The sequence below is a fragment of the Gymnoscopelus braueri genome (genome assembly GCF_963280865.1).
Source record: "Gymnoscopelus braueri genome assembly, chromosome: 11".
NCBI classification, from domain to species: domain Eukaryota; kingdom Metazoa; phylum Chordata; class Actinopteri; order Myctophiformes; family Myctophidae; genus Gymnoscopelus; species Gymnoscopelus braueri.
Window position 1 is genome coordinate 35,491,649 of NC_137613.1, and position 17,531 is coordinate 35,509,179.

A 17,531-nucleotide genomic window follows, 5' to 3' on the forward strand; every position below is an offset into this window, starting at 1 on the left:
GTGTTATCTGCTTCACCTGTTTTTTGTTTTGTTTAGTTTTTCAATATCTTTTTTCAAAAGAGTTTGGTCTTGGGGAGGTTGTAGACAACCGTCGCCCGCTGCTTCTTTTCAACTGTACGAGTTTCACCGGGAGGGCATAATGTATGTAGAGGAACACGCGATTCTTCCCAGTTCCGCTCCCTGCTGTAGGGCTGTAGGAGCCGCTGATGCTTCCCACCTACAGTATGGGAACCTACAATTGGCCGTGTATGAACACGGCCAATTGTGTTTATTGGAATGCACAAGCCGGATTCACTGTGGAGGATTTGAACGCCATGCAGTCTCCGTGGTGGTGGGCAGGAACTTTACCCCTGCACCACCCGGATGCCCCTGCTTCAACTTTATTCATTGCTTCCTGTTAGACTTCGTGTGCATACCAGCCCTGCCCTGAGACAGTCATTTGTAGAATTGTCTGTTCCTGTTATTCTACTCTATGCCTGTATCCTGCCATCCTATTGGCTCCTGACCCACAATGCTACATGGATCAAGAATTAGTAAGGAATTAGATAGGGAATTAGTTACCACGGCTACAGTTTGTAGGCTTCAAGGTAAATATTATAATACTTTCTTTCAGCAAATAATGTGACTGTTTTATGTTACATTCCTTGACATGCTGGAACAATGTAGGCTTCTGGCACTTCTGCTGTTGTTGCAGCAAATTGTCTCATTCCTTGACATGCTGGAACAATGTAGGCTTCAGGCACTGCTGCTGCTGTTGTTGCAGCAAATTATGAAAAATAATACAATTATTTCCTAAATATCTTACACCCCTGACAGAATGACCCTGAATTTCAGGCCTGCCAACATCCGACAGTGATAATCAAGGAGTTTATTATTATTATTAGTGGTCTGGGGGCTCTCCCCCAGAAACCTTTTAACAGAGTAGATGCAATTTCCTGTATTCTGGTGAATTTGGGGAGTTTGATACTTTTAGCAGGCTTGCTTTACTAGCATTGAAAAATGATACATTTTGAAATGTCATCCATTAAAAAGCTAAAAGTAGGCCTACAGAAATTGATTTGATGACTGAAGCAATAAAATACCCATCTTTAATAATCCTTACCACTATTACTTAAAAGTGAATATCTCTGTATGTTTGCATACACTGACCACACCCCCCAAGCGAGGACCGGGGTTATGGGGGTACTAACCCCAGAAACCTTTTTAACAGAGTATGTAATTTCCTGTATTCTGGTGAATTTGGGGAGTTTGCTACCAATCAAGGAGTCCTTAAGGAGATGTGGTTGAAATAAAGGAGACTCCTGCAGAATCAAGGAGGTTTCAATCTCCATGCAGGGCCTGAATGGAGATTGAAGCCTATAATTCTATGATAGTGAAATGGAGGGACTGACACAACAAATGGAGCAGCAGAGCACTGACCCCATGTCCGGTCTGAAGTGTGTGTCACTAGGTGGCAGCAGAGCTCTCTCTCTGCACCATCAAACTCATCAGATTACATTGTAAGCTTTAGTGAAGTGTCATTTTTAGAGAAAACATATCAAAGATTTTGACAAAATGTATGACTCATGATGAATTGTACCTTTTGCCAGTTGCCCAGACTGTTCATTTATTTTGGTACTGCCCTTTTGTGAAAAATTTCTGGGAAAACCCTGTGGTTTGTGTTGTTACTGTTGATGAAGACTTTGTAGAAACATGTATTGTTTGGTCTCTTGGACAATAATAGTATATCTATGAGTGAATCTAGAGGAAAAGAAGAGGAAAAGAACATCTCTTCTGATAGTTTAGAACAGGGATTCCCATGGGTCTTGGCCCCCTGGTGGGCCCCTAAATAATTGCCAAAACACAAAGTATTATTAGAATTAATAAAATAAATACAAAATCTTTAAAACCTTGAAAATGTGTTTTCATTGTGATACTGATAAGTAAAGTAGGCTACTGAAACCAAAGTGTGCGGAAAACCACATTCCACACACGGCTCCCTTGGGAAGTTTTGGCTATAGGAATTGGATTGGAGGCAAGTACACTCATGTTTCTCTATCGCTCAGAATTTCAGAACTCACACACACACACACACACACACACACACACACACACACACACACACACACACACACACACACACACACACACACACACACACACACACACACACACACACCAATAACAACAGAATAAGAAACTCTTCAGCCAGAGGAACAGAACAGTCGACAGTCAGACTCCCACTCTTCAGCTTCTCCTCCTATCGATATATCTGAAACGGTTTAACAGACTTGTTTTGTTTTATTTGAAGTGTCACTGTTTTTGCACTCGTTAACAGTTGTGAGTTGTTTAAGTGTTGTGAGAATTGTCATCAACAGACAGACGTTATTTGAGTTGCCGATTGACTGAATCAGGGTAAGTTTTTGCTCGTGTTTATTCTTATTAATTTGTGTCTTTGTAATTCATAATTGTAGAAAATAGGTTAAAAAGAATATTCATCCAATAAAGTAGCTCCGATCGGAACCTCTCCCTCCGCTCCGAGATGGGGTCCCACGTAGCTCCATAAAGAACCTCTCACTCCGCTATACAGCTCCGAGATGAGGTTCTATGTCGTTCTCATCCAGAATCGGGTGAACGTCCGCCAAGGCTCCGCTGTTTACCCTTTTGTATACATCGTATCCCAAAACTAATGGTAGATTCCAAACCACACGGATGTTTAAGGTTTGGTTCGGAGCATAATATTTTAGGTCCGGAGCGAAACTACCCGTTTAAATCGCTTATTTAGTCAGCCTGTGGCCATGTTTCCCATTGTAGCCAAACCGGGAGCAGTACTGGCAGCGGACGTAGGGGGGTTTTCCGGGTTGAACCAAACCTTAAACATCCGTGTGGTTTGGAATCTACCATTAGTTTTGGGATACGATGTATACAAAAGGGTAAACAGCGGAGCCTTGGCGGACGTTCACCCGATTCTGGATGAGAACGACATAGAACCTCATCTCGGAGCTGTATAGCGGAGTGAGAGGTTCTTTATGGAGCTAGTCCCACGCAGCTCGCTGCTGTTTGAGCAGGACATTTTCGAATATTGTCCACTATGCATGATTCTTACCCTTTTCCGCACATCGTATCCAAAAATGTAAGGTTTTCTGCACTGCTCTCAGATGTTTTAACTTCTAGCGGCAAAGAAAAATCTAACTGACGGGTTGAAATAAGCGTTTAAATCGCTTAAAATGTCATCCTGTGGCCAGTCAACCCCCGTCCGCATGCGCAGTACTGCTCCCGTAAGATTGCATTGGGAAAACATCATAAACATGGCCACAGGATGACATTTTATGCGATTTAAACACTTTCAACCCGTCAGTTAAGATTTTTCCGATCTTGCTTAATTGTGGACTCGCTAATGTGAGCACAGTAATGTTCACTTTATATTATTATTCTCCCCCTTTTTTGAATGTGAGAGCTTAATAGGCCTGTAAAGTTAATGTGAAAATACCTACGGCTATGTAAATAGAGCAGGTTGTCTTTTTTTAAAGTGTCGGGCTTTGGGGGAGCGTCATCTACGTGATTGATTGATTATTTTAAAACTTTATTAGAAGTTTGCACACGAAAGTACAGTTCAATACAAGGTCGGGATGTAGGGTGTGCGCATCATGGGCTAAAAAAGTTTGTGAACCCCTATAAGCATATGACTGTATGTTTTGTTGTATCCTGTTTTTCCCCAATACATGATCCATCCGTTGCGCGCACACCTGCAGGCTGCGCAGCCTCTCGTCTTGAGTAAAATGGAGTTTGGTTTTATGGAGTTGAAGCCTACTTTCTTTAGTGGGAACACTCTGAGCCCCCCACCTCACGTCTAAAATACACATGTTGACCTAGCCCTAGAATGTCTGTGATCTTACATACATTTCATGTATTCAAAATGTATGTAAGATCACAGACATTCTAGGGCTAATTTTGACCTAAATGTAAAATAATCCACCAGATGTTAAATTGAGAATATTCAATATTCTCAATTATTCCGGTCAATGGAATTTTTCTATTGACAAGATCTGTAGGCCTAGAGGGCGCAGGGGAGTAACTAAAACATTGTGGTGTGGTGTGTTCAGGCAACGGATCTAAAGTAGCCTACCATAGCATTAAGGAGAACTCCTTTTAACGCTATGGACCAGAGCTACTGCTGGCCCATCCTAACAACAACCCTATAACCTTAGGTCTAAATCCTTGCCCTAAACCTAACCCCTAAATGCCTAAAAACTCACCCTAACCCCAACCCGAATCTTTGAACATGCATACTAATTTATCCTGCTAAATCTTAGAAGTATATAGCTACTGTAGTAGTACATATTATTTAATACAAGACCATACACAGTTATATAATGTTGTGTTACTGACATGAATTCAGTTGGCTAAGCTGACATGATGTAGAGTCTACATTGTAGACGTTTGCAGCAGTAACAGGGAAGTGGTGACCCACTGACCAAGAAAGTTTTATTATGATGGATTTCCATTGGCAAGTCCCCACGACACACCAGAAATGTTAGAAATGTTAAGTGTAAGTCTGAGTTTCATTTTGCTCTCTCTCCATCTCTCTTACTCCCTTCCTACATTCCACATGCCAACATGGACAGGTTCACACAAGCATAAAGGGTTTCAGTAAAAACCCAGGAGCATTGTAACCTACCTTGTGTGTGTGTGTGTGTGTGTGTGTGTGTGTGTGTGTGTGTGTGTGTGTGTGTGTGTGTGTGTGTGTGTGTGTGTGTGCAGGGGCGTGCTGGGACCAAAATTCAGCTCTGGGATTATCCGAACCGGCCCACCGTTTTGTCAACGGGGGTCGGTTTTGTCAACGGGGGGGGGGGGGGGGGGGGGGGGGGGGTAGTTGCAGCGCAACGCAAAAGTAGGTCAAATCAATCAGCTGTCTTGTCATGACGGCAGCAGCAGAGAGCCCCCTTTAAAGTTTAAACCATAACATGACATATAGAATGGATCTTCAGACTATTGAGCTTTCTTCATGTCTTTTTCACCTCAAAGTAAATGTTGGATTATTTCTTCAAATGAGAGCACAGGCAGCGGGCAGTAGAAGGTAACATTGGATGTGATTTCTCCATCGCAAAAATGATTACGGTTATTCTATGAAACATATATTTCATAGAATAACCATAATCATTTTTAAAATGGTTATGGGGCAGTGTATATATTTATATAGCCCTATTTGCTCCAAGCTGTTTTTTAAATAAAATATAGACTGTTGGAATAGGGTAGAATGACTCCTGTTCTTAACGAATTACCAAGATTTAATGAGAAATAAGGCTTCTTTAGAAAAATGACTGACGGGCTGGGCTGGGCCTAATTTGTCAATTATTAGTCGAGCCGGGCTGAAATATTTAGGGGATATGAAAGCTCTAGTTAGTAGTTTGAAGTGCTCATGTGGCCTTATAGTTGCTTCTTTTTGTTTTCATAGACCTGCGGTTGCTTATTTCTCGCCAAGGCTGGCAACACGTGGCTCATGGTCCAACGCACAAAGCCATTGCAGTGTCTGTGTGCACTTGGCGGGTGCTTTTAGAAACCGGCGGGTGCTTTTAGAAACCGCTATCCCCCCACCCCAAGCCGTACCCATGTGTGGGTTGAGAATGTCAATGTGGGGGATAAAGCAACAACGCGCCCACGGGCATGCCTCCACGCGCAAATAACGGTGTCGGCATAATGGGTGATGGGTAGAGCAGGTGCTAGAATAACCTATTGGGGCAGGGCAGCTCCATTATCAGTATTTAACATAATTTAGGGTAGCGTTGCGGCTGGGAAAACTGCCAGAGAATAGGGCAGTTAGAGCCTCTTTCAGTATAGTTCAACACCATGTCAGGACTGTTTGTCCTACATTTCATTGACAGGTCACTGTCTGGTTGTCAGTCAGGATGAGGTGTAACACTAGAACACTTTTAAAGGAGCAGAACACACAGCCATGTGTTATTTGATCTCTCTGTATGTACTTCCAGACATCAAACAGTTAACATGGTGAGGCCTGCAGCAGAGACACAAACTGTGTTCTTTCACACATTAAACCCACAATGCAACACCTGGGAGCTGATTGGCCGCAGACCTTGTTCTCAGAAAACAGATGAACATCTGTGGTCAACAGTTAGTTTCATTTAACATTTAGGGGGGGGGGGGTGTATGTGTGTGTCCTTGCCAACAGTGACAGTTATGAAGGACATGTTTACTCTGACACAAAAACCACTGTGTTTCAAAAACTATTTACAGCGTATGCCCATGTATGGTCATGTGCATGTATGGGACCGACCCACTTCAAACTCGGCTCACGCATCAGCAAGGGCTTTAATTTACACTGAAATAAAACACCTCACAATGGTTACTTTAGGCGAAACTAAACTAAACGATATCAGTCTTTTCAGACACACTACTGGTTTGGTTAAATGATTGTAAATGTCATTAATAAAACTTACTTTGACTCCAGAATTTATGTTTTATCCTTCCAATTCCAAACACAATACCTCAACAACAATAGTAATACACTTTATATATCCTTTATTATAAAAAAACTAAACTAAACTCTACTGTATTGTGTAAACATGCTGTTATTGCACAATACACTTTCTGCTGTAACACTTTATTACTTCATATAGAAGCAGGTCATGCAAAACACCTTCCAAAATAAAAGCCTTTCAACTGTAAATAAGGCAATTATTATTATTATTATTATTATTATTATTATTATTATTATTATTCAGCAGTAAGAAGGAGTACAGCATACTCTGTGTAAGAACTAGTTTGTGGTAGTGTCTGTCTGTCTGTCTGCCTGTCTGTCTGCCTGTCTCTGTCTGTCTGTCTCTCCCTCTCACTGATAAACACACATAGAGCCTCAGCATATGCTGTATCTTAATGTTGCATCTCCATCTACCTCAGTGCTGTCCGCTCCCTGTGTAGTGTTGGCAATTAACGGGGATATGGGATGGGAACCTCCAAGCATCAGACACAAATGTGAAATGGTTCGGCTATGGAATAGGCTTGTGAAGATGTCTGACCAGAGACTGACAAAAAAGATTTTTAACTGGGATTTTAGATTTGGTCACTGTTGGACAAAAGAATTGAGATCTTTATTTTATTCAAATGATTTGTTTTTTATTTTTCAAAATAAGTTAATATGTGACGTTCAATGTTTTCCAGATATAAAGAGCAATGGTGTAATGATAAATGGTATAAGCCCAAGTTACGAACCTATTGTCTCATAAAAGACAGGTACATTGTAGAACCGTATGTAAAGTATAATTTAAGCAAAAGGCAACGATCTCTATGTGCACAAATACGGTCAGGAACACTACCATTAGCTCTGGAGACTGGCAGGTTTAATGCCACTCCAGAGGAAGAGAGATATTGTCTGTTTGTGAACTTGGGGAAATTGAAAATGAGGTACACTTTTTGTTTTATTGCTCAAAGTATGATGATATAAGAGAGGTATTTGTGAATAAGATGTCTTCTATTTGTGAACATTTCCTTGAGTTGGATGATTATGACAAATTGGAGTTATGTTTTGTTAAAGGAGCTTTTGTTGTGGCAGATTTTATTTGTCAAGCTTGGGAGAGAAGACAACAGTCTGTATAATTCTGAGGTATAATTCTGAGATGTAATTGAATGTACTACGTGAATACATTGTAAAACATGTTATAAACGTAAAATGGTGTCTTATAAACCCATGAGGGTTGGGCGCTTTGTGTGCAGGACACAGAAATAAAATGATCTATCTATCTATCTATCTATCTGTATGCTAATGCTGGTCAGATTACACTAATGCCTGGATAAAGCTAGGTTCATATATAATATAATATAATATAATATAATATGATATGATATGATATGATATGATATGATATGATATGATATGATATGATATGATATAATATAATGTAATATAAGGTCTCATTATTTCCTACAGACATCAGTAAGTGTTCATACAGAGGTCTGCAGCAGAGAACAGAAACAGTGTTTTTTCACACATTAAACCACATCATCTTTGCACAAAGCAACACCTACGTAGAGACTAGACAACTTACTGGCAGAGAGACCTTGTTCTCAGAAAACATCTGCGGTCAATATTTGTTATTTCCTTATATATAAATAGCCTTTGCATGTTGCACTTATAGGGGGGGAGGGGTGTAAGTGTGTCCTTGTCAACAGTACCAGTTATGAAGGGATGACACATTTACTCTGACACGGTTAGAAGAGCCACTGTGTTTCAAAAACTACATTTATAGTTTATTTTGACATTAATTGTGTGCATATGTTATTGTATTAGAAATGACATGAATATCAACACATTGATGCTGTTGTCTATCTAACTGTAAGTTCTGCTGCTTCAGACAGGTTTAGACTAGAGTCTAACGTTGAAACTGTAAAACAGAGAGCGTAAGCTACACACACACACACACACACACACACACACACACTGTGTGTGTGTGTCTGATTTATCTTTTTCTCTTATGTGAGGCTCTGTGTTTGAACCCAAAGCTAGGGTGTGAGTTAACACCTTGCCCTGAAGGCCTGTAACCCTTTTGAACCTGGTCCTGTTGTCCTGTTGTCCTGTTTGTATATAAAGTGACTGTAAGAGACATGTAGGGATCTTTGGGAGGATGCACTGACAGAGGACACAGGCACAGGGGAGGTGCAGGCAGAAGCCTACCTAGACTGAGATGCTGTCTGTCTGCTTGCTTGATCTTCTTCTTTAATAAACATAAAGATATGCATTCACCTTCTGCATGGACAGTATATTATTTTTCCACTACAGTGTGTGTGTGTGTGTGTGTGTGTGTGTGTGTGTGTGTGTGTGTGTGTGTGTGTGTGTGTGTGTGTGTGTGTGTGTGTGTGTGTGTGTGTGTGTGTGTGTGTGTGTGTGTGTGTGTGTGTGTGTGTGTGTGTGTGTGTGTGTGTGCGCTCGCGCAGACTGCACACTCGCACACACACAAACTCACAAACTCACACACACACACACACACACACACACACACACACACACACACACACACACACACACACACACACACACACACACACACACACACACACACACACACACAAACAGGGGTTTCCTAGTACTATGAGTGCACTTCAAACTAACTCTTTCATCGAAACAGCAAATGGGTCAAATTGAAAAGAAGAATATCGCGACTAGAAATCAGTTTCCCCTCTACACACTGTGGTGACAACTGTTTCTATCTAGCAATGTACCAAATTACCTCAACGTTAATGTTTATGGCTGAGTTAGTCAATTAATTCTCTGCCCTCCATCTACAGCTCCCGCGTGCTGCAACAATGTTTTCCAGGACAACTGCCCACTTCGTCCACCGGAATGACAGAGGCGGCAGTCTCATCCAAGTCTCCCATCTTAATGACTCCGACAAGCTGGTTCCAATGGCGCTGGTTGTCAAGAAAGGTCGACAGTGGTGGCAGAGGCCTAAGTACCAGCCATCCGCCTTCACCCTCAGTGACCTATTGAAGGGCAAATCACCACTAAGCCCAGGTATGTCCTACACGGAGATGTACTGTAATGTGAAGGCACTTAAAAATGCTACTATAGATCTGTGTTATGAAAACTAATGTTAGCTGATGTTCATAGTTCATGAACATGTTCATGTTCATAATAAATAAATTAGGATTATTTCACGAGTACAGACCACGCCTTCAAACCAAACATTGTTTAACGTTCTTTATTTAGAAAAGAAGGAGATGGACCTGTCAGGAAATAAATTGGTTATGCATGGAATAGATGATGGAGGGAAGGAAGGAAGGTAAGGGAAGGACGGTAGGGAGGAAGGGAGGCTTTAGGGGTGGGGATGTGGGAGTGGAGATGAAGGGGGCGATGATGTGTAGACAGGGAGGTGATGATGAAGGGGGTGAGGATGAGGTAGTGAAGACAAGGGGTACGAATTATCTAGTGAGGGTAAGTGAAGGATGTAAGGTGTGAGGATGGTGAGAGGATGACTAGTGTGAGGTGAGCTGAAGGGAGTAAGAACAGAGGAAGGGGAGGTGGGGATGAAGGGGCATGCGAAGCCTGGATAAGGGGGCGCAAATGAGTGCGTGGGACGAAAGGCGTCGTAGCCCTGGGGAGGGATGAAGGACGGGGCCCAGTGAGGGCGCGGCCCTGGGGGAGGGAAGGGCGAAGCCCTGGTGGGGGAGGAAGGGTGTAGCCCTGATGGGGGGAGGAAGGGCGCGCGAAGCCCTGAGGGGGGAGGCATAACCATGTGGCTCCAGGGGGGTGGAGACCTGAGTATTTGGCTTAGGGTCTGAGGAGATAGGCTTGGCAGTAATCTGTGGACGCACCATCACTCGAGACCCCGTCTGGAACCTGAAGACTAGGACAGATCGGAGAGTACAGAAGAAAGGGTAGGGAGGGAGGGGTGCGAAGAACAATGCACCAATGGCAGGCGGACCTGGCAGGTTTAAATTCCCTCACTTATTGGTAGAAGGGGTGGAGTTCAGGGTGGAGAGCGATTAGTTACCATGGCATCGGTGCCACTGTGAGTGGCAAAGGTGGAGCTATGATCGGTTACCATGGCGGATAAGTCGAGGGAGGAGTTGACTCGGTTACCATGGTGATCGATCAAGCTTGTAACCTAGAGAGTGAGCTAGGAATGGAAATAGATCATGGGAGTAGAGTGAGGGGCAAGGTCAGTAACAATCTAATTGTTTGAAGGCGTAGTCTTCCTCCTGAACATACATTGTACCAACTCCATGTAAGATGTCATCACCTTGCTAAACTAATGGCCTACAGTAAGTAATTTTTTGAGGAAAATGACATTTTTGCCTAAGTCAGCTCCTCATGACACTGGCCACCTCTGGTAAAATTGCATATCTCCTAATTGAAAAGGATCATGCTGTTCCCTCCCCTTTTAGTGTAATGGCCTAACTCCCTAGTGTGACTTAGGCCATTATAGGCAATTTTTTTGGGCAATAAAGAAATTTGCCAAAAAAGTGGCCTAAATCAGATTTAATCCTATTTAAACCTATTTAAATCTCTCATGTTACATAAATGACAGACAGTGTTATTTTCATTTTAATAGTCATAATTTGTTATAAAGGTTTTGGGTGAAATGATTAAGAAATGTCATATAGTTTTGTTTTGGATCAGTTTAAAAAAAAATCTGAAAAACTTAAAGAAATGACTTAGGCCATTAGTTTAGCAAGGTGACGATGTGAGAGTTGATACTTTTTATAAAAATTGTGACCATCCTTTGTGGTCTCATTTGGGGTCTATGTCGTCACACAATCAGACACAAGCAACCATGCATTGCACACACTCAGTGGTGTAAAGTAACTAAGTACATGTACTCAAGTACTGTACTTAAGTACACTTTTGAGGATTTTTTACTTTACTGGAGTATTTCCCATTTTCAATACTTTTACTTCTACTCCATTACATCTACCACTACAATTATTTGACAGCTTTAGTTTCTTTGTAGATTTTGATTATTATTACTAAACATGCATGAACCACTTCAGCCCTATATACATTTCGGCCATTTGAAAATAGCCCATCTACAAGCTCACAATGCGTCGCATCACAACACATTGTGAGCTTGTAGATCTGCTATTTTCAAAAGATTTTTATACATTTGAAAACTTGAAATGGGATATTCTGAGTACTTTTACTTTTGGTACTTTAAGTACATTTTGATGCCAATACTTTTTTACTTACTCATGTACATTTTGAATTCCGGACTTTTACTTGTAACAGAGTATTTCTATTATTATATTGCAGTATTGATACTTTTACTTAAGTAATAAATGTGAGTACTTTTAACACCACTGCACACACTTGGTATTTGCTAACATCCATTATCCTATCAGCTATCTCTGAGACAGACTTTGGTTACTACGAGGGGGATGTTGTCACGAAAGGAAGGATGGGCGCAATTATAGTCGGTGCCAACATGAAAAAGCAGACCACTTACAATCTCGGCCAGCTCAAGAAAGAGAAAGTGGATATAAAGAAGCTGCATTGTGACTCCAGTGACAGGTTGGTTAAACAATTTGAATAATTTTTGTTGTGATATTCTGTGTGTGTGCTTGTGTGCTTGTGTGTGTGCGTGTGTGCGTGTGTGCGTGCGTGCGTGCGCACACACACACACACACACACACACACACACACACACACACACACACACACACACACACACACATTAATGCTAACATACATTCTGACATATTCTGACAAATACAACCTTGTCTCACATCCCGTCATCTTCTCTGTGCCAGGAAGGTGGACATGACACATTTGCAGGTGAGGCGGCTGAAGAAGGGAGATGTTCTGGCCTTGCTGACAGAGAGAATTATCACCACCAGTACCTGTAAACTCACTGAAAAGCGCAGCTGTAAAGGGAATATGGAATTCCGTCCAAGCAGTGTGCCGGTGAGCGTTAGACACACAAGTAGATTTATTTAAAAAAAAGTTACTTAAACATAAATTGATTTTATTGGTTATTGCTGTCTCTGTTGTATATGCAGAGCGACTTCCCTTATTTTACTGATAACTATATTTTGTCTGTTTTGCCTTTTTTGTTTTAGTTATACTGTATAGTACAATTTTAAATATTGTCTGTTTTTATTGTATTACTTTTGAGTGGACCCCAGGAAGACTATAGCAACCATGCTTTGTGGAAGCTAATGGGGATCCTAATAAAGAATAAAGCGTGACTGTAGTGGATGTTGGATACGGTATGTGTGCATGTGTATGTTCATTTAAGTTCACGATGGTGGTCATTTTGGTTGTGCTCAAATGTTGTCTGTGTGTGTGTGTGTGTGTGTGTGTGTGTGTGTGTGTGTGTGTGTGTGTGTGTGTGTGTGTGTGTGTGTGTGTGTGTGTGTGTGTGTGTGTGTGTGTGTGTGTGTGTGTGTGTGTGTGTTTGTGACCGTGCAGGTCTGTCCTCAGGTGTTCAAGGAAGGGGACTGTGTTGACGGCATTGTTCAGATGAACAGAAATGATTCCATGGACATCCCTCCTGGCACTGTAATCGCCTACAGCCTTGAGGAACTAAAAATCCAGCAAAATGGTGGCTTTGGTTAGTGTGTTTGTGTGTGTGTGTGTGTGTGTGTGTGTGTGTGTGTGTGTGTGTGTGTGTGTGTGTGTGTGTGTGTGTGTGTGTGTGTGTGTGTGTGTGTGTGTGTGTGTGTGTGTGCGTGTGTGTGTGTGTGTGTGTGTGTGTGTGTGTGTGTGTGTGTGTTTGCGTGCCTGTGTGCATGTCAGAGTATGTCAGAGTCAGAATCACTTATTTAGGCCTGGTACTGTATATACTGTATGTGGAATATGTTTCATTTGTCAATAGGTCACAATGTGACCAACAAGTGCAACTATTCTGACATCTCAAGTGCAGGGGACCCCAGAGGGCCCCAAATGCAGGGGGTCCCTCTATCAGATGGCACTGATGGCCATCACTGCTGTTGGTGGCATTTCACAAAGTGTTATACTGGTTATCTCTCAGCCAATTGCAGACATGTGTAAGATAATGTGTCTGTGCATGTGTGACTGTGAATGTCTCTGTATGTGTGTCCATGCTTCTGTGTGCCTGTTGTGTGTTTGTATGTTGCTGTGCGCATGTGTGTTTATGTGGGTGTGCGTGTATTTTTCTCAGAGCTATATGCCTGTATGATACTGATCTCTCTTTTTTTGTTAATTCTTTTTTTTTGCCGAATGGGTTCCCAGATTGGTATAGTGCTGATGGAGGCATTGAGTCAGATGCCTTTCACTTTGAGGAGGAAGGACTGGTGCTTGGTATGTGACTCATCTCTCTCACTCACTCACTCACTCACTCACTCACTCACTCACTCACTCACTCACTCACTCACTCACTCACTCACTCACTCACTCACTCACTCACCCACTCACCCACTCACTTACTCACTGTTGGCAGTCATCTTATGGTCAAATTAATCCAGATTTTCATTTTCAGAAGAGACACTACTGTAGTCATTCAATTATTTTGTAGTTTAAATACTTCCCTTTAGGAATGAACTGCAACATTTTAATTTTAGGTATCTCTATCATTTGAAATGACATTTTGACCTTTTATTTCCTTTGCTGCAGAGGATATCGGATGATGTAAAAGTTAAATGCATGATGTCATCTTTTAATCTCACTCTGTAGATACAACAGAGTTACAAGAGCTTCCCCTGTCGACTCGTTCTGCTCTGTTCCAGAGGTTCTGTGAAGTGATGAAGGACAGAGATGCTCTCTCGGATGTAGAGAACACTGTGAGTGACACAGCGACACTTTTATGAAAGCTCTCTATATTACCCTCCACATCTGTCAATCCACCTGCAATCTGGGAACCCATCATCAAAGAAAAGGGAAAAACAGCGCCCTCTGCAGTGTTTTACCTTTGCATTTGACTCTGGGGGTAGCGCGTAAATAGAGCGTGGCCACAGGAAATACACCCGTTTGGTTGGCCCTCAGCCCTCCTCCTCCGGTGGTGCGACTATGTTTTCATTCCCACTAACGACATTTCTCCACGGAACACTAACACCATTTCTCCCACGGAACATGGATCGTTTTGGTTACAAGCCCACTTGTTTCTATGATGGAAGAACAAGTTGAAATGTTACTAACTTTCCGTGGTTTTGTCGGCTCCGAGGACGCTATTGTTAAATGAGTTTGGGTTTGTTTCGAGTGGGAAGCGAACGCACAGATGTAAATCCCGCCCACTAAATTTGTTTGGGTAAAGCGCGGCATGCTTCCTGATCTGAAGGCACGCCCACTTGTAGGCCAATGTTCACACGTTCTGAACGGCCCTCCCGACAGATGCAGTAGCGCAGCTCTGAATCTGTTCTTGAGAGATTAATCCACCTGTTGTTGTGACTGTCTCTCTGTTAATCTGTCTATCTCTTTGTCTTTCTTTCAGTTGGAGGAGTGGTGCACAGGTGATGCAACAGTGGAGACTGAACAAAATGTGTCAGTCTATCACGACGACTCTGCAAGTGCCATTTTGGACCTGCTCAGACCCTACCTGATCAGATCTGACCCAGACAGTCACAGTGATGGCACTTCAGGTGGACCTCTGACTGCTGTTCATCTACTGGTCAGCGCCATGGAAGGTACGATGCAAAACCTCATAGACAGGAAGATAAGACTCACACAAACCTTTTAGTAGGAGAGGAGATTGTTTGAGAACTCACACAGTTCTTACTCTATGAGCGTATAGGGCCCTGTTGAAAGCAGCTGACTTCAGCTGCTTTGATGCACATCATTCTGTGTCTATATGTTTTTTAAACTTCTGCATAATGTAATCTAAGTTCTGTATTGTGTATTTTTGTAGAGTTACCTGATGAAGCACTGATCCTCCTGAGTGAGAGCGGTCCTGATGTTCTGGAGGCCTTCAATGCCTTGGTCAGTCTAACATGGTCTGTTTGTCTCTCCTCCGTATCTACTTTTGTGGAAGATACTGACTGATCTCTTTGTCTGCCTTTTTTCTTGGTCTGTCATATCCTTCCTATACAGTTGATCATGCTAGATCTAAAGGATCAGCAGAAAAGCTGCTCTCCTCTTCCCCTGGAGTCCCTGCCCCTCCCCCTACAGGATGACAAAGCTTTCGATTGGGTGCAACAGCTGCTCATCACATCCAATGTGAACCTCAAGAAAGAGGATGGAGGGCTGTTAGCAGAGAGAGAAAGTGATGCAGGAGTGATGCCACTGGTCCTGTGTGTGACAGTGCAAGGCCTGTCTTATCTGTGTGATCAGCAAAACTAAAGAAGTTTTGCCTGTGTGTGTGCATGCGTGCGTGTGCATTCACACGCATGTTCACACGGCACACGCATGTGTGCACACCTCACATGCATGCAGAGGAGTTGCAGTTATTGGCAGAGATGAATTGTAGTCGGTCGGAGAGGTATGATGTTATCCAGAAAAGGGCAGTGCAGGTTAAACCAAGGGAAGACCGAAGGCGGGTGATGAGGATGTAGTGGTTTATGGCACTGAGGTCGATGAGGATGAGAATGGAGAGGAAACCGGAATCGGCAGACAGCAGAATGTCGTTGGTGACCTTTATGAGAGCAGTTTCATTTCGATCCGGAAGCCGGATTGAAATTATTTGCCAATTTATTCTTGGAGTCCAGGTGAGCTTTTAGCTGGGATGCAACAGCTCGTTTGAGGATTTTTCGCGATGCGACGTTGTGAGCTTGTAGATCGGCTATTTTCAAATAGCCTAGGTAAAAATAGGGCTAAAGTGGTTGATGTATGTTTCATAATGTAATACTTTATATTTGCAAAGTAACTAGTGACTAAAGTTTTCAAATAATTGTAGTGGAGTAAAAGTACAATATTTGCCTCTGAGATGTAGACAGTGGAGTAGAAGTAAAAGTATAGTCAATTGGAAATACTCCAGTAAAGTAAAAGTACCTAAAAATTGTACTTAAGTACAGTACTTGAGTAAATGTACTTAGTTACTTTACACCACTGGACACTGGGTGCACAGAGATATACAGATATAACCATGGACCTGGTAGCCTGGTGGAGGAGAGAAAAACGGTGACAGTGTAACATGTGAAATAGTTGAGAGAACATTGCAGTACATGGGCCTACCATCATTTTATTTTCATATGAATTATTATCTTAAGCTTTTGTATTTTTGCAAGAAAACATGATGTATAGGGTAATCTGATAAATTGTATTACATAGATCTTAGATTAAATCTATTTCTCGAATGTAATTGTAACACACAATGCTAGACTATGCCACCCTTTAGGTGAACTGCGTTAAAGGGAATAAGCAACAGATCAGGTTTCCCCCAACAGGTTGTAAAATGAATTGTCACATACTGGAGTGTTGAGCCAGGCAGGTAATGTTCAAAACCCATGGTTGGGTGTTTTAATACAGGTACCGTTAAAAGAACAGACATCACAAACAAATTGACATGATGCAACACTAAACAATAGCCCCACAAGCCTGGTTGGGGAACAGGGCTAATATACACAGCTGGGGAAGACATGAACATAGAACCATGAAAACTAGAACAATGAACATAACATCTTGAAATACAAGACCTAGACAAGACAAGTAAAGTCTGTGACATGACATCTGTATTGAACAATTGGTTAGAAGATCAATAGACATGATTTTAAAGAACACATTTAAAATGGAGCTTCTGTAGAGCACGGTGCACTGACAACCAGCTATAGGGACTCAACAACTCAAAAACAATGGACACAAGACTGTTATACACTCGGCAATACTCAAATCCACCTAGTTGTTTCACACATAATATTGCAGTACAGTTTGTTCTGGTTATGTTTGTAACGTCTCGTCACCATTTGGTTCAGAGACGGTATTCAACTTGCATGTTGATGTGACACAGAATACCCAATATCATAGCCATATTCCATTCTACAAATACAATATTGTAGAATAGATTGAATTATTGGAAAGTTTGTTGACACATGTGCTATCTATATGTTTAATTAACTGTTATATACCTATACCTGTTATAATAAATGTGCCAAATACTAGTTGTTTATTTTTTGTATTGTCCAAGTATATTTTCACATTCTTCTATTTATTGAGA

At 41.9% G+C, this 17,531-nt stretch overlaps 1 protein-coding gene across 1 annotated transcript; it reads left to right on the plus strand.

Moving 5' to 3' along the window:
- The first annotated feature begins 2,137 nt into the window (after window positions 1-2,137).
- LOC308094598 (gasdermin-E-like) lies at window positions 2,138-17,481 on the plus strand. Its single transcript, XM_080441353.1, has 10 exons — window positions 2,138-2,394; window positions 9,277-9,502; window positions 11,830-11,998; window positions 12,238-12,391; window positions 12,899-13,040; window positions 13,682-13,750; window positions 14,123-14,229; window positions 14,877-15,069; window positions 15,291-15,361; window positions 15,473-17,481. The coding sequence occupies exons 2-10, from the start codon at window positions 9,295-9,297 to the stop codon at window positions 15,719-15,721; spliced, it is 1,362 nt and encodes a 453-aa protein (XP_080297479.1). The 5' UTR covers window positions 2,138-2,394; window positions 9,277-9,294; the 3' UTR covers window positions 15,722-17,481.
- The last annotated feature ends 50 nt before the right edge of the window (window positions 17,482-17,531 follow it).

Bases quoted from the DNA above. Each gene is read 5' to 3' on its own strand.
- LOC308094598 (XM_080441353.1), top strand. From the start codon at position 9,295: ATGTTTTCCAGGACAACTGCCCACTTCGTCCACCGGAATGACAGAGGC. The intron at 13,751-14,122 runs GTATGTGACTCA...CTCACTCTGTAG, and splicing joins GGAGGAAGGACTGGTGCTTG to ATACAACAGAGTTACAAGAG. The intron at 15,362-15,472 runs GTCAGTCTAACA...CTTCCTATACAG, and splicing joins TGGAGGCCTTCAATGCCTTG to TTGATCATGCTAGATCTAAA.